Raw genomic sequence first — 16929 nt, 5'->3', positions numbered from 1 at the left:
AAAAGAGCCACTTAGGTAGCATGACTCTTATATGCAACAAAACCATTAAAGGCCAGACAAATAGATGAAGAATTGGGAAAGTCATGAAAAAATTCAGGGGGGCACTTTGTTGACCTAAAGTGCGGTGAGGCGAAAGCCTTTATAGCACGGTGTTGCTGCTTGTGTCACTGATGTGTGGTTAAGATGCTAATTAAGTACACAATTGTTTGTGAATCTTAAAAGCTGGAGACACTAGAGGGCATTTGAGAGGCATCCGTCTGACTCGACGCCTTTCTGCAAACACTCTCCAGCGTTCTAGACAAGGAGAACTGCATATGCGTTGGCAGGAAGTAGCGCAGCCATTAGCACGCTCGGCTGCGGAACGGAAGGATGGTGTTTCGAATTCCATCGTGCACAAAGATTTTTTTTCTGATCTGACTAGAAACGCGTGACACCTCTACTGACAACCTTCGGTCAACAACGATGCAGCATTAAAGGGTTTTGCCTTAAAAAATTCTAGCTTGTTGCTGCTTGCATATGGTTTGCATTAAAACGACCTCATCAGACACCCGCAGCAACCCCATGGACAGTTTCCAGACCCTTACTTGAGTTGGTCATCGCACTTCGACTTGTCGTCAGGCTCGAGGCACTTGGTGAGAATGGCAATCTTGCCTCTGAGGTCGCCCACATCGCTGCCAATGCTGTTCACCTCATCCAGCAAAACCTGGGAAAAAAGGAGATTTCCTTTCTTTGTCAGTCACTCACATGACACTTACACTTTTCAATGTTAAGCTATGAGTTAAAGGTATAGCACTGTTTGTTTAATACACAAGGTCAAATATAAATCAAGCCATGTGGCGAAACAACTTAAATCGAGGAAACTTAAAGCCCAGGAAAATGCGTAACACAAAGTGTCCTATTACAAATGACAAAGACTTTCCTTCAGCCACTAGCTCACCCATCAAACTGTGCGAATAAACAGCTACTATGCATAGCAATCATATTTTTTCAGTAGTACTCAGTGGCTCACACTAGTCCATTAAACTTACACATACAAAGTTCAAGCAAAAGCACAGAAACTAGTAATAAAATATAGCTCCCTTATACCTGCTAGTACAGTGCATTTCCTTCTTTGGTCCACATTTCCGAAGCAAGGTAAAGGAAAGTGAGCACATCCCGACTGGCTACGGCAACATCGACATAAGTTGAGACTGGGATCAGGACTCACGTTGAGTGTCTGCAAGCGCTGCTTGGCATCGCCCACAGTTGGACGCTGCGTACTGTCCAGCGACGACTCAACAGCAGTCAGTCTCACTTCCACCTGACCGGCCAGGGTGTTGTAATCTTCCAGAGTCTCCAGCTGGGTAGCTCTGGCGCTCGCAACCTGAGCGACCTGCACATGCGCAAAGCATTGCACAGCTCTTGAATAAACAGCGCGAATGAAAACGAGCCCGCCAAAACGTGTTATTGCACAGCTCGTATTTACAACTACATGGCCTTCCACCACAGGAAGAACTGCAGAATGCGGCATTGTGATAACAGTACTGCGATGCACCTGTGTTAAATTTCTTAATAAAACTCCGCAGCAGATTCAAGAAAAAAAAAATGTACATAAAGAGAACAATGCTCAGGGCTTGGTTACATGCTTAACATATTCACACAAAGTTGCAATCGAATTTCCCTGCTTCTCAGCCTGCTTTAGTTTCTGACAAAACCTGGGCAGTGGTGCCTACAAAATACAACCTGCCCAGAGAGATTTGAGCATATTCTGGGCTGCCCAAAAATTCAAGTAGAAAATGTGCTGACCTTGGCAAATTAGCACATTATTAAAGATAGAAGTGCAAAGATGGGTCTAGAAGGTTCAGGAGCGCAGCGTCTGTACATGACTTCTAACCAGTTCTGTGCTCATCTTCTGATATTTTGAACTGTGGATTTTAGTGCCCTTATTTTCTATGTAGTGGCAGAAAGAGGAACATCAATCTTGTTCCTAATTTGGTGATGCTGTAAAGTTATTAATCAAGCTCTTGTTGCTCAGTAAATCCTTGGCACAAAATAGCATAAATGGTCCTCTCGTATACAGAAGACTGCACATCACATGCAGACAAAACATAGACGAATGATCTTAGGATGTAATGCAAAGCTTAAACTGGACAAAAAAGAATTATATATATGACAGGTTGATTCTTGCCCCCAAACAAAAGCACCGAATAAGAGAGGTTTGGTTCAAACACACTGTAAAATAAGCATTTCTCATGCAAACTGAAAACAACAACAAAAATTTAGCAGAGCACAAAGGTCAGAACAATAAAGTGCCTAGTGCACCACATTCTGGCAGAGTTCAGAGATTGGTAATCTGACCACTAAATTCACTGCTGTGTTTCTTAACCAAAAGCTTTGAAAGTGAAGTGACAAAAATAATGTGAGTGGCCAACCTGTGCTTCCAGCTGGTGAAGCCGGTCCCGCAGAGAAGCTTCACTTGGGCCCGGCACTCCGGACTTGAGCTCCAGGGCATCCACAGCTGTCAACTTCTCGGAAACCTCGTGCTTGATGTCCTACACAAGTCAGGAAAGAAGACAACAGCAGATGAAACACTTCAGTTTCTTTTACACCAGCACTAAAGTTTGCACGATTAAACGCAGCAAAAGAAGGATAAATTTTTCATTGAGCACTTCACTAATTAGTAGGAAATATATAAGGTAAGCTGGAAAAATGCACCGACAAGGTCAATTCTCCCTTCCAGGGACCACTGACAAGCTGCGCGGAGACTTGCCTCTCATGTCATTTGAAACCAAGGCACTTCTAAACCGGACGTAACCCTTGTTTGTTCAAAGTAATGCTGAATACCAAGTAAACACTTATGTCACACAGTACCAATGTATAGCCAAAAGCAGATAGTAATGAATGATTCTGATTTGTGGACACAATGATCATTAGGGCCCTAGAAAGAACAATGCAGCACAATAGCAAAGTAGCTCTAAAACGAAAAGTTCAAGAACAAATAGAAGTTATACAGAACATAAAAACCATTGAAACCATATGTACAAAATACAAGGAGGTAATAAAAACTTGCCTCGAGCTGCCTAAGCTGGGCCTGCAATGCAAGTGTCTGCGGCGGGAACTTGGCAGCTCCCAGCTGTGACACGCTGGACTGCTTTTCGACGAGCCATTCCTCAATGGCAGCTCTCTTGCGTCCGGCTTCCTCAAAGCCACGCAGCTGAACCTCGAGTTGGGCTGCAATGGCCTCCAGCTGCGAGGAACAGAAGAAATGTGAAGAACACAAACAAGCTGAATCGGTACCGGCACAAGTGGATAACAGCTGCAACAAAGTGGCAGGCGTAACACAATACTTGAATGCGCACGCATTTTAGTGAATTTGAAAATGCAAGCTCACCTGCTGCTATGTAACGTGAAACTGTCAGTCTGCCAACCAAGGTGTGGGTTAGGATAGTTAGCTATTCATAGCTAGAAATGGCTTCACACTGCAGTCACTCCATTTTCTTTGCAAACACGCACACCAATGCATATGGGAAATAACAGAGGCTGAGAAAATATACAGAGAAGGTTACAACTGTGTCAAAATGCCATATTCACTGCACGCAAAACAGCCAGCTACTTGAAATCATGAATGCGAAAATAGCGTGTTTGGGAGTTTTAAGAACGCTTTCACACAGTAGCCAATTCAATGTTTTCTTCTGTAGTGCGGCTCATGTTGGCGTACATAAACAGCCACAGCTTAATTATTGAGTTCAGCTGTAACCGGCACTTGTCCTGTCCCTGCTTTCCTGTTTGTAGTTTTCTGCAACCTGTAGCTGCCCCATTAATATTGTAAATACACTTATGGACTCCGAGGCCAATAAATTTATAGACATCACGCACTACTTTCACTGAGGCATATATAAAAAAAAAAACGAGACAATCAAAAGTGTACCTGTTCAATGTTGTCCTGGAGACGTATCTTGATGCTGGCTTCCTGCTCGGGTACGCTGAAGACCGTTGCCACTTCGGGGCTAGATGGCCTGCTTACCGAGGACACCGCCTCAATGCAGCCCTGGATGGCCTCTTGGAACTGGGTCCTTGCTTCAGTGAGTTGGGTCAACATGCCCTGTTGTATGTAACGAAATGCCAGAATCGTATTTCAAGCACTCAGTTCTGATATGCACCGTTCACTAAAAAGGCCACGACGTGCACATATTGTAAGAGGTTTTGTCCTTCGCGAGTAAAAATGCGTTAGCCAGTCTCAGAAATCTCTGGGCCTCGAAATTGTGTAGTTAGAGCTAGATCTCTTAGCAGCAGGATGGTGGCCATAGTCAAGTTCCATTGCAAGCAACATACAATCCGTGCTTCATGTTACTGTCTTTCACTCACACTGAACTAAACGACACAAGAAAAACTGCTCAAGACAGAAGAAATTTTGGCATCCCATAAACATAATGTCAGCTATGAAAAGCTATAAACCTTCAGGTGAAAAGCAAATAGGCTACATTAACTTGTATCAAAATTATTTTACACCAGTCATGTTATAAGCCACGAGAAATGCGATGAGAATTATATGAAACCATAGAAGACTCTCCAACAATGTTGTAAAAGCTTCAGTAGATGCAATTCTAGAAACCGACCTTGCACGTTTCCAACTTGATCTTGGTGGCCTCTGCACTCTTGGGAGTGTCCTCGGACAGCGCGGCTATCTTGGGCTCCAGTTCCTCGAGCAGCTTGTCGCAGACCTCGAGCATCGTCTCGTAGCTGATGAACTTCTGAAGAGCGCTCTCGAGGCGAGCCTGGAGGCAGAGAGCTCACTAACATCAACAACCACGGCATGCAGGTGACGCGGAGAAAGAAAGTGAATGAAGTCAGGGCTGCTCAGGTTTGTGCAGTAAGAAACCGCAAATTATTCAAATCCTGCAGTCACATCTGTGACCAAAAGTGCACTGGTTTCACAGCAAATTTTTTAGATTTTTAGTAAATTACAAGAAGGTCATAAGTTCCAATTTATACTCGATGTCGTCGAAGTAAATCCTTCAGTTGATAGTCAGCACTGTGCTTGTTCTCATTCTTTGACCCTCAGTGTGTGTGCCTCAGAATGCACTGTTCACTCCATAATGTAACAATTTGAGGTATTGAACAAATTTTTCAAATCAGTATGCATTTAAGTAAAAAAAAGATGATTCTGTTGAATGGCGAGCAGTTAGCTAAAATGTCAAAAGAAGCATAAAAGCAAGATTTGCACAAAGCCAAAAAAGAAAATGAAGATAAAAGTCTGCACACACAGAAGCACTAGGCATGCATGGCAAATAGCACAGTCATTTTTTTTTCCACCCATGTGAGTCTGACTTGAAATGTATGCTCTCCACTTTTACATATGTCCCACATAGTGGTTATTTTGTATTCAGATGTTATTTAGTGAAGTTGCTTAAGCACAACTGCACTGTTACATTTTATGCTGAGAATACTCCTATCACAGCTATCAGAAAGCAGCCATTGGTACGGCGTAGCTTTAAACAAAAGATGAACTTCAAGTTTTGCCCACTGTGTTAGTGAGGAGCAAATCTGACTTGCAAATGTTTATGACAGATGCAACTTCATTCACCAACCTCCTCCCCTATTTCGAGCATCTAGTCCCTTTAGCAATTGCTGAGCAAAGCGCACCATGTACCGAGCGCAAGTACCAGCCACTTTTCAACTGCACTTCAAAGCGATAAAGAGAGGGTCAACACAAATTTCATCGTGCTCACCAGGACTTGGTTTGCGCCTGTCAGGAGTGCGTCGTAGCTCTCCTGGATGTTGTCGAGCTGGGACTTCACCTGCTGCTCGAGCTGGGGCGCGTCCTTCTTGTAGCGGTTCACCAAGCCTCGACCCTTGGCCTTCACGTCATCAAGGGTGGACTGGTATTGCTTGACCTCTGCCAGAATGCCCTGGATGCAGATTACAAGCAAAGCTGAGTCACTTCTCACGAACGTAAGCATGACAATTTAAGAAACATATGTGCTTGTAATATAATCAAGTCAAAAGGAATGCATTTGAACAGAAAAGAGTGAAAAACGTTGCCCACCATGACGAGGTGGTTAAGGGGGGATGAGGGGACCGAAGGTAACTTTTCTGTTTTTCGACTTAGAGTGAGGAAATTTGGTAGACTCGCTTAAAACAGTATCAAACAATCAGATATAAAGTTTCACAATGACAGCTTCAGTAGGTTCCCTTTTACCATTGTTTATATGTTGTCCCCATGTTGCTTGCTTGTGGAAAGCCTGGCATGACAAAAAAAAACAGCTACAGCTCTGTAAATGCTTTTAATATTTAATAAGAAGTGTGGTGTAAATCAACTCTCTTAATTTTTGTTTTTTAATTTCTCTGCTCTTTTTTTTTTAAAGGACACAATATGCACCTTCTTTTTTTGTTTAGAATGTATCATGCTCTAATTACCAAGTAATAAAAACATGCGAGCCTAAATGGTTAGTCTGAGGCTATCTCGACACAGGCCACATTTCATTGATCACAACAAAATAAAAGGAGTAAAAATCCATGCACCCATTGCTGTGCTACGCTTTCCACGAACAAGGTATTAAGCCCAAAACAGACTTTCGTGAAAACAAGCCTGAAAGTTCTAAGCTAGCACCCACTGTCTATGTGTAGATGCCAACAACTATATTTATATTTATTTGGAGGGCTTAAAGTTTATTTCTGGGTGAAATATTTCAGTACAACGTAGAAACGGTGTTGAAGATGCCAAAAAGTGTACTTTTCAAAAATCGACTTTTTTCGCAATTTTTTGCGATCCAATCCCCACATCCCCCCTTAAACATGTAAACAAGCTTTTGATGATAGAGAAGGATGGAAGGAAGAGGGTAAATGAGAGAGGGAGAGAGTTGCCGTGGAGGAAGGCTCTTGACTAATTTCAACTACTTAAGGTTCTTTAACATCCCACGGCACAAGACGTTTTTACATTTCACCTCCATCAAAATGCAACTAGGATTAGATCCAGCAACCTCGTACTCAGCATTAGAGAGCCACAGCTATTCAGCCACTGCGATGGGCACAGAGACAGCGGGCCCTACCTTGTACTTGTCGAGTTGGTCCTGCGTCTGCTGCTTGTTAAGCACCTGAAGGGAGTGCTGGGCCATGACCGGGAAGGACATTTGCAGCAGCCACTTCTCGGCCTCCTGCAAGGCCTTGTGGTAGCTCTGGGCATCGTGCAGCTCTGCCTCCAGCGAGTCGAGCACGCTCTGGAACCAAAGCATATTATTAGAATTTGCTTTGGCCAGCCTTATTTTCACTCATTTGTCTCGCATACAGTGATTCAGCTCACTGGGGCTAACGGTATTTGTTTGAATTGGCACAACAAGTACAACAAATTAAAAGTAAGAATTTGTTTTTGGCTAAACTAATGATTTCTTTGTTCCGAATAGTTGCATGCCTGAACAGAGACTCTAAATATAGGTACACAAAATGCCATGAAAAGTTGACTAGTGCCCTTTATGGGCAAAGTTATGTATGATGATAACTCCAGAACATCAGATGCTTCCTCTAGAAATGCCCAATGGGCACTGAAATTTCCTTCGACGTGCCACAGATGTTCTAAACGTCCACAGGACGTCCAAGGAAGTTTTAAGGCGGAAGCATTTAATGCCTCATCGTTGTAAGCAGGAGTTGTCGACAGAAATGTCACGCTTTTCAACTGGTAGAAACAATCATGACGTAACAGTGCGCAAATTTCAAACGGGGCCAATTGTACTTTGGCTAGTTACCATGCAACCAATTAAAGAGATCGTATAGTGATGCTCCAAGTAAGTGGGAATGAGTTTAGTTAATTGCTTAATTACTGAATACACCAATAACCTTTCTAGTTAGGCCTGATAAATAAATAAAACCGAGTAGGAAATTCGTCGAGTTCGGGAATCGAACCCTGGTCTCCAGAGTGGGAGACAAGGGGTGGGAGACGTGCACGCTACCACTCTGCCATGCCAGCTCCATGGTTTGGAATGAAAAATACAGTGTCTTCGTTCACTCCATCTTCCTCCCTTCCCATTACAGTGAGGTTCAGATGTCCACCGAGGTATGTGAGACAGATACATTTCCTTTCCTCAAAAACCCGGGCGATGGCGTTCTATGGACTCGCTGGCAGGGTTGCAAGACGCTGTCGCGTTTCACTCTTACAGGCGAAGCTTAACATCTTAACACATCAGTGACACAAGCAGCAACACCGCGCTTAAGGCTTTCGCCTCACTGCACTTTAGGCCAACAAAGTGCCGCCCTGAATTTTTTAGTGTCCATTGGGTGCCTAGATAAGCTGCACTCATCAGTGGAATTACTTGCAGGTATTACCATGATGAATCCCACAATGAAGCCGCTCCATTTTATATACAGCATCTAAAGAGAAAGGACAAGTACCTGACACTTCTTTTGCAGCGAGTCCAACTGATCTCCCATTTCTCGTAGCACAGGAAGCACCTCTCCACCATCCGTCTTTTCGGCCAACTCGGAGGCTTCGACTCGGAGGTCTTTCAGCTTCTGCTTGTGGTCATCCAGGCTACGGGCTACGTGCTGTCGAGGGATAAAGATCGGCGACCCTAATTAGTGCGCCCATCCTGCTTAAACTGCCAGTTTTATCGTAACCCTAAGGTACGACTAACCACATGCACTATGACACAAAACGAACCAACTTAACACACATATAAATAAACACCAACCCTTACCTTTCCCGTACTTTGCAATACTAAGTGCTAATCAATTAGTTTACATGCAACTAAGTTAGCTAGTTCTAAGGACATGCATGAGAAACATAACTAACACGAAGTCAAGCACTCCAATGACTGGTTTATTGCTTACAGAATCCTTACAGGTAGCCTTTCGCTCTGTGATGGTAAATGATGACCTTACAAGAAGATACAATGAAGAAAGGTGAAAACAGTGAGATAAATGCTATACAAGCAGTAAGATAAAGATGTAAAATAAATGTACACATTGCACAACACAGGTTAAAAGGTAAATATCAAGAGCCAACCTAAAATACTGTACATATAAACAATAAAAATGCTCATTCTTAATTTTTACATACAAGATGGTAGAGAATTAATACTTTTTACTGAGGTAGGTGTCTACAGATGAGTGCACAAAATAAGTATAAATTAAGTAACATGTAAAAAGCATAAAAATAGGTGTCATCAGGAAAGCATGAAAAAGAGATGACTGGTACCTGAATGGTTATATTAGGTACTAAACCTACTTGTTAAACTACAAGATGGTATTTTAATAAGTAGCAAAAGCATTTGCATTTCACCATTAAACATGAGTGTTGCCCTCCCGTTCTACATATCTCAATTTTCAAACCACTCACACAGGAATTGATACCAAGTGTAGTGAAAAGAACAATTGTGATTTTAAATTTTGCAATGTTTACTCCATGAACTTTAGTGTAAATGCCAGTTGAATATTATTTTGTAACAGTTCAAGTTACATAAGAAAAGTCAGTGCAGGAAATGGTTGCTGCCAAGAATTTAGACTGAACTTGATAAAGTCCAGATCAAAAACTGATTAGGTGTACACAGTTAGACACATACTAATTTAAGTGCAGTTTTCATAAGAGGTAGAAAAGGTTAAGCAAGGTAAACATACCAGCCTGTCTAGGGACTCTCTATAACCTTTTGAAAGGTACATTCATCAGCACTTTTGCATTAAACTGTTGCATTGCATATTTGAAAAATATTTTAAAATTTGACCTCCAGCTAGCTACCAGCTATATGACTCCTACAATCTAGTGTGTATAAAGTTCTGCATATATTTTGAATTTTTCTTCTTCATGACCATGCCATGTTATCTAACTTATACCACACAGCTTTTTTCACATTATTTAATTTTTTTCTTAGTTTTTAAAAATTATTTAAACAAGTTTTTCTACCTAAATGATGCAGAAGCAAGGCTCAAGAACTACTGCAGACAATGAACTAATAAAACAAATAAAAAATCTGAAGATTAAAAAAGCACATTTCTCACAAAATGGAACAGAAACCTTGCACTACAAATAGTAGTGATGTTTGCCAGAATAAACACTGTGCCATGTCGTGAGTGACCACGTAACTACAGGAAATGAAGCTACAAGTACAGCAAAGGAATTCAAGGTCCACGAGCTAAATGAAAACCAATCCTTCCAGTCAATGCATTAACCTATGAGCTACAATCACGGCCACTTGCACTCTGTCTGTGGGAAGTCCCAGGTGTAGATGAAGAGGCAGATAAGCGCGTATATGAACAAGTGTATAAACACCTTGTACTGCTCGACAAGGCAGCGGATTTGGACAAGGTCTCCGCCTGAGACTGGTCGCTCCTTTAGTGTCTCTTCCACTTCTCGCAGCGAAGCCTTCAGCGTGTCGGCTCCCTGCATCAGTTCTTGCCAGCGGGATTGAAGGGATGCCAGCCGTCCGGTTGCCTCGCTTGTCAGTTGCTCGAGTGTGGTTAGTTGGTCACGAAGACTATCCACCTGAGCAAGAAGAAAAGAAAGCGTTAATAGTTAACCCCCTGGTAGTCTGAAACTGCTCTCTTGGACAACGCTGAAAGGCAGTTGAAAAGCTTTCACGAGAAAACAGTTGAAGTTGATTTCCATTCTGCTCACACGGCTTGGCTTGCAAGAAGCAGATTTGAAACTGTCTTCACTGCCTTCAATACACGCTTTCCAGCAGTTCAGGCTTCCAGTTTTGTTTTGCTATGTGCAGCTGACTGGCTCTGGTTGAACCCACCGTCTCAACTAGGTAATACGCCAGAGATGCTGGCCATTCCCACCAATGATGTCAGTAAATGCCAGTAGCATACGAAAAACAGTAGGAAGTAGCTGTGCATATGTCACTGTAGCATGATGATAAAGAAGCGACGTGCAGTTGTATCTGTTTACTGAGGACTGTTATGTTCTAATATCACAGAAACAAAAGAAAAGAATTCATGAAGCACTTAGTGCAATGTAATGTGCTTCATGATGCATGGTAAGAGTGACAGCAGTGCTTATGTACCTTTACAAAACCTCAGTTCTTCAAAAAGCACAGAGTAAAATGAAATTGCACAACACACCCATCCAAGGCAGTTGTTATAGACACTCAACTGAACAGTGCATTGGACATGCAGTCAGATGAGTAAAAGAAACTGTTCAGCCTACCTGAGAGCGAATGGGACTCTGGCCAACATCTGTTAGGCCTTGAATCTTACTGGCTGCTTCTGTGACAACATCAAACAGGTGCTTTCCTTCAGAAAGACTCTGATGAAGTTCCTGAAATGAACAGCGGAAAAACTGGGTGTCAAAACGAGCAAGCTTTGCTAGATGCACGGAGTTTCATGAAACAAAGGTTTCCACAAAAAAACAAATTTCGTTGTGGAAACGCGGTTAGCATCACACCTTGAGTTCTGCAAGATGCTTCTGCACAGTGGCCAGGTCTGTGCCAGGTTCCTTGGCAGCACTGAGCTTTTTCTGTGCAGCTTCGAGCCACTGGACAAACTTCTGCTTGGCCTTGTCAAACTCTTCCTGGCTGCCCAGCGTACGCTGCAACTTGGTCACATTTTCCTGAAAAAAAACAAGCAAAACAAAAAAGAAAGTTAGTCAATAAGCACGTAAAACGGGAACAGCTGCTGCTTCCCTGATTCTTCATCTGGAGACAGACATCGTATGTACGACCTCTAACCACACATACGACCTTACACCAACAAGTCCAGTGTCATACACTTGCACTACAAAAGACACCTCAATAATCGGTGTAATCATGCTGCACTCATTATGACGTGCCCCTCACATAATCTCCCACTCAGCGACCTTTGACATATCATAAACAATAACAAATATCTACGTCTATGATGGCGAAATCCTGCTCGACAAATTTTCCTCAAGAAGAATTTAACCTCAGAAAGATTAACCAAAACACAATCACTGATTCAATATCGCTGACAAAAAACACATAGAAAGTAATACTTGTTGATTAGTGTGCGTGCGTTTGTTCATATGACATACAAAAAGCTCTGATAAAGATATATTTAGCTACTCTGATGTCTTTGTTGGCCAGCCTACTAAACTAATAGCACATAATTATGAAATTTAGGTAGTCACACTAGCAGACAGGCACAGCAGACAAACAGCAAAGGTGCGAAAAAAAGAAAAGCAAGCCAGAAATTTAATGACTGTGGAAGACAGTTTCTCAGAAATTAGAGTTCACACATACCTGGAGAGCTGCCACGAGCGATGTGTAGGCAGTGGACAGCTTGACAGCCTGGTCCCGAACCGAAGTCTGTGCGCTGACCAGGAGAAGGCGTTCACACTCTTCGTTCATCTCCTCCATGTCAGGCTTATGGAAAGAGGCCTCTTCCAGGAGAGCCTGTGTCAACAGTCCAGGGTTTGCACATGTATGTAGCAAGAACAATTACTAATTAATTCTCATAATAGGCACATCATTACGAGCAACACAATATTTTCTTTTTATTGTGAGCCTTATACGTGGAAACTTCGCTAAAATTAAGACATCCAAGCAACAAATTCATCAATATCGTTTATTTCGCATATTGACACTTTGCATGTCTCCTTGCATGCATACATATATGTGACGTCTTGTTGCTCCTTGCCTATATGATTTTCAGAAGCCAGGAATTGTTTCGGGTGGTAGAATCAGTGTTCTTTGCAGTTATTTACAAATAAATTGCCATGAAAAAGACCTCAAGATGCTAAGGGAAAGCGAATACTATATCACTTGGTTTCTAAAAATATGAGACCATAAAAATTGCACTTCATCATCAGCTTCAATGAAAAGCTAGAATCAGTGGACGGCTCTTTCCATTTACATATTACAGCAAAAAGTTGGTCCTTGTTACAATTTCACAAGAAAATGTAGGTTTAAGTACAAAAAAAAGAGAAGCATTGGAATAAGCAAAAATTCGACAAATTAATTATAAGATCAAAGTAAAACAAAAGAAAACAGACTACTGAATACTCAGCAGCAGTCACAGACTGTACACACAGTTGAAACTTAAGAATTTTCAATCTATTAAAAAGGAGGAAGCAATTAAGACTTTACTTACCTTTAGCTGCTTCAGGTGGTCTGCATCAACAGCTGTAGATGCCAGGGCAGCCTTAGCATTTCCTTCAAATTGCGACAGCCATTGAGACATGGTGCCATACAGTTCTCCAAAGCGCTCCCAGCACTGCAGGCTCTCGTCGAGGGCATCCTGAGCGTCCTCGACACCATGCTCGAGTTGCTCCAGGTCCTGGCGCAATTCCTGGAGGTTCTCCTGGAGCCGCTCCTTGCCAGACTGGTTCAGACACGGGGACACTTCCTCGGTGCACTGCGCGACGTCTTTGACGAGAGCAACTCCCGCGGGCAGGCTTTCTCTGAGCTTCGAAAGCTGGGTTGCCTTCTCGCGGACGACGGCTTGACTGCCGGTAGCGTCGGCACACTTCTGCAGCTTCAGCTTGGCTTCCTTCAGCCACTGGACAGCCTGGGCATGGATGGACCGCTGTCGTTCCAGTGCCTCCACCTCCTTCTCGAGGCGGGATGCCAGCTCTTCGGCTTCCTTCTGGAGTTCGGCGAAGTCCGCAATCATCTTCTTGCGTTCCGGCGTGTTCAGCTGCTGGGTCTCCTTGAGTCGTTTCTCTAGACTAGCCACAGTGCCAGACTTGGAGGCAGCGTCCGCAGCGATCGCCTTGATCTTGTCGAGACGCGTTTTCTTCTCCACTGCGCCAGACGCCTGTTCTGCGCCAGATTTGGCTTCGGCGAGCTGTGACCGGGCTTCACTCAGCCACGACTCAAATTGCTGTAGCTCCTGGGCAAGCCCTCCAAGGGCTGACAACTGCTCGGAGAGTGCCGAACGGGCTGCTGAGACTTCCTGAAGAAGGCGTTCAAATTCGGCAGATGTGTTGTCGGCACTTTCACGGATGGTTTTGATGCCTTCCGTGGATGTAGTCTCGATCACTTTGTCTGTAAGCTCCATCATATAAGACACCTGCACGAGATGTGGAGTTCTAACATGAATAGAACTGTGGTCGCAATGATACTAAACAAATAAAATCTGCGGTGAGAAAACTTTAACTCGGCTACATTTTTGTTACACATAGCTTAAACCAAAATAACCACAAAATCACTGATGCTTGTCTCTGTCAGCTGTGTTAAGTATTCACGATAGAGAAGAAAACAAGCAATCTATCACTCGCTACATTATTCTTAAGTTAGCCGTTCATGTATTAAAACTAGAATTTATAATTTCAGTACTCGAAATGTACGTGCTCAGTATTCTGTAGGAGGGTTAGCAAACGGCAGCATCCTTATGCTTTCAAAGCACTTATGGCAAGTACCAGTTTTCTTAAGGCATAAAGTGTCTTTAAAAAATTTTCATTTCACCAGCATAAGTGCAAGTGAAACGAGCTCCTTCATTGAACTCATTCAGTGCTTTCTCTCTCTCTCTTGCCACCTTCTTTCCTTCTCCTTTGCCCCTTGCTTGCCACGTGCCTTATCTGAAGGTCAGTGAAAAATCTGGCTTCTCCTGCCAGCTCACTAGTCTGGTGGCAAAAGTTTCTTTAGCTATTTCAATGAGCCAGGGGGGAAAAAAACACTATATCTGCAGCTTGGTTCCAAATATAATTGTAAGATGCATTCTGAACCAGATGATCTGAGGAAAAACATTGTTTCATATTCAGGTAAATAAGGTAATCTGAGTTCTCTTGAAAGTAAGAGTCACGCAACAATGTTCTGCTGAATCCTTGGCATGCTTGATTTCCTACCTGCTCAAGCAAGCTTGCGTGCTGAGAGCGGAGGCTCTGGAGACAACATGCTAACATTCTTTTATAAGATACTGGTGCCTTTTGAAAGAGTTATTTCTAGTAGTGGCAGAAAAAAAAGTTTTTAGTTTCAAGCAACGCTCAATATCCAGGGGCTTCTTTTTCTTATTGTGGTGTTAGGTCATCCAGGAACGAAACTTGAGCCTCATGCTGCTGTATCACACAACCACAATTCTTCAAGCAAGGAGACTACCAAGTGCTACTTGCCACCTTCGATTTCATTGGATATATTAAATTAGAAGTATTCAAGGCATGTTTAAAAAGAAAACCTAATTATTTCATGTCTCCTGCAGAATATTGTGAATTCTTCATTTTCAATTCGTTGCATTAAAAATTCTTTCACTGCAGGAAGTTAGGAACCTTGTTTATACTTCGCTAGGTATTTTTACAAAAGTAGGCTTGCACTCCTCTGCCTAGCCCTACAAAAAATAATTCCAAAATGGAGAATGGTAAAAATTAAAAATGAGCAAGGATGGGCCTCAGTCAGATGTCAGGACAACAACACAAAGACAATATTTACAATATATACATATTTTTTTCGGAGCATTGGCTCTGGGTTTATTGGTTTGTGGGGGTTTAGCATCCCAAAGCGACTCAGGCTATGAGGGACGCCGCAGTGAAGGCTCTGTGTTTAAGTCATCATGCTACATAGAGATGAGACAAACAAACAGGGGCATGAAGCATATATGGGTACTGTAGCCAAAGCCTTGGCTTCGGAGTGAGGCAGGACCTGTTCATACCACTAGCTCTCACAATGTTATGTTGGCAGCAGAATGAGACACCACCATTGCTCATTTTGAGTTTGCATACTGTGGATTCCATGAGAAGGCAAACGTAGCAGGGGACGGCTGAAAATTAGGTGGGCGGATGAGATTAAAGGTGCTCTGAAGAGGATTCTGAACTTGTCTTTTTGCGGCGGGAACTCGATCTACACGTTCCTAGCATTCTTAGAAACAGTGACTTATTGCCCTGTGTGGCCGATTTCCCCAATTAAATCGAATTAACGTCCGGCTCCCGCCTTTTTTTTTTAATTCTCCCTCGTACGGTGGGCGGAGTCGGCCAATGCGTGGAGCGCCTTTCACCCAGTCCCGTGGAGGCTTTGCTTTCGCTTTATTTTGTTTTTTAAGTTTCCATGAATAAATAGTTTCATTCGCAGATAATATAGCCGCAAAATAAGCCCGAAGAAATAAAAATACACACGGACTATTTGCTGCTACGGACTACTACGTATTACTCTGCCGATGGCAGAGCGGCAAGCCGCCATGGGACTGGGTGAAAGGCGCTCCACGCGTTGGTCGACTCCGCCCACCGTATGAGGGAGAATTAAAAAAAAAGGCAGGAGCCGGACGTTAATTCGATTTAATTAGGGAAATTGGCCACACAGGGCAATAAATCGAAGTTTCTAAGAACGCTCGGAACGTGTAGATCGAGTTCCCGCGGCAAAAAGACGAGTTCAGATTCCTCTTCAGTGCACCTTTAAGAAATTTGCGGGAATATGGTGGCCGCGGCTGGCGAAGGACAGGGTTAACTGGAGAGACATGGGAGAGGCCTTTGCCCTGCAGTGGGCGTAGTCAGGCTGATGATGATGATGATGATGACTGTCCAGCAGTAAAGCCCGTTGTGCCACCTGGCGGCGCGGGCAGGGCACTTTTATTTTTTTTTTTTTTTAAATCCCTTTCTAACATATGTCCAGCAATAAACAAATGAGGGTGCTGCAAAAGCATGCCTGACCTTGTTCCGACCCTGCTGCAATGTCGCCCACAGGAGGTCGAGGCTCCTGAGGCGCGACTCGGCGTCGTCCAGGGTGGCCGAGGGCTTCTGGAGCTCGCGCAGCCGCTCGTGGGTGCTGTCGAGCAGCTCGGACACCTCGCCGTACATGCACTGCTGCTGCTGGTGCTCCTGGTAGTGCTGCTCCAGGGAGTGCAGCACCTCTTTGGCCAGCGACAGCAGGCTTGTGTAGCGGGCCGACAGCTGCGTGAACTGGTTGCAGATGCTCGAGTCCGAGTACGTCTCGAGCAGCAGCTGGGCCTTCAGGTTGAGCGTGTCGAACTCGGACTGCCACTCAAACACCGTCTGCAGCAGAACCTGCAGGAATGGAACAGGAAAATAATGAGAGTTTGCTCTTTTGATTGCTATTTCTGTGGAGAAGCATTTTTTCTCTA

The 16929-nt window shown here is 43.5% G+C and overlaps 1 protein-coding gene across 12 annotated transcripts in view; it reads right to left on the bottom strand.

Annotated features, from left to right (window-relative positions):
• The window catches only part of LOC149332392 (uncharacterized), a 372379-nt gene that overhangs the window by 174148 nt on the left and 181302 nt on the right, over window positions 1-16929 (bottom strand). For all 12 annotated transcript variants that reach the window (XM_089557313.1, XM_089557304.1, XM_089557316.1 and 9 more), the window contains 15 exons: window positions 16499-16852; window positions 13015-13935; window positions 12165-12317; window positions 11351-11515; window positions 11114-11224; window positions 10235-10447; window positions 8362-8514; window positions 7029-7196; window positions 5709-5888; window positions 4596-4754; window positions 3908-4081; window positions 3050-3226; window positions 2412-2531; window positions 1208-1372; window positions 585-703 (listed from right to left, as the gene is read on the bottom strand). In XM_089557313.1, coding sequence (XP_089413439.1) covers window positions 585-703; window positions 1208-1372; window positions 2412-2531; window positions 3050-3226; window positions 3908-4081; window positions 4596-4754; window positions 5709-5888; window positions 7029-7196; window positions 8362-8514; window positions 10235-10447; window positions 11114-11224; window positions 11351-11515; window positions 12165-12317; window positions 13015-13935; window positions 16499-16852 — 3332 coding nt within the window. The remainder of the gene's footprint in view (window positions 1-584; window positions 704-1207; window positions 1373-2411; window positions 2532-3049; window positions 3227-3907; window positions 4082-4595; window positions 4755-5708; window positions 5889-7028; window positions 7197-8361; window positions 8515-10234; window positions 10448-11113; window positions 11225-11350; window positions 11516-12164; window positions 12318-13014; window positions 13936-16498; window positions 16853-16929) is intronic.

The sequence above is a fragment of the Amblyomma mixtum genome, chromosome 8, assembly GCF_055824585.1.
Source record: "Amblyomma mixtum isolate Tamu chromosome 8, ASM5582458v1, whole genome shotgun sequence".
In the NCBI taxonomy this organism is placed as follows: Eukaryota; Metazoa; Arthropoda; class Arachnida; order Ixodida; family Ixodidae; genus Amblyomma; species Amblyomma mixtum.
The sequence above is the reverse complement of the archived record's forward strand: the minus strand, read 5'-3'. Positions and strand labels throughout refer to the sequence as shown.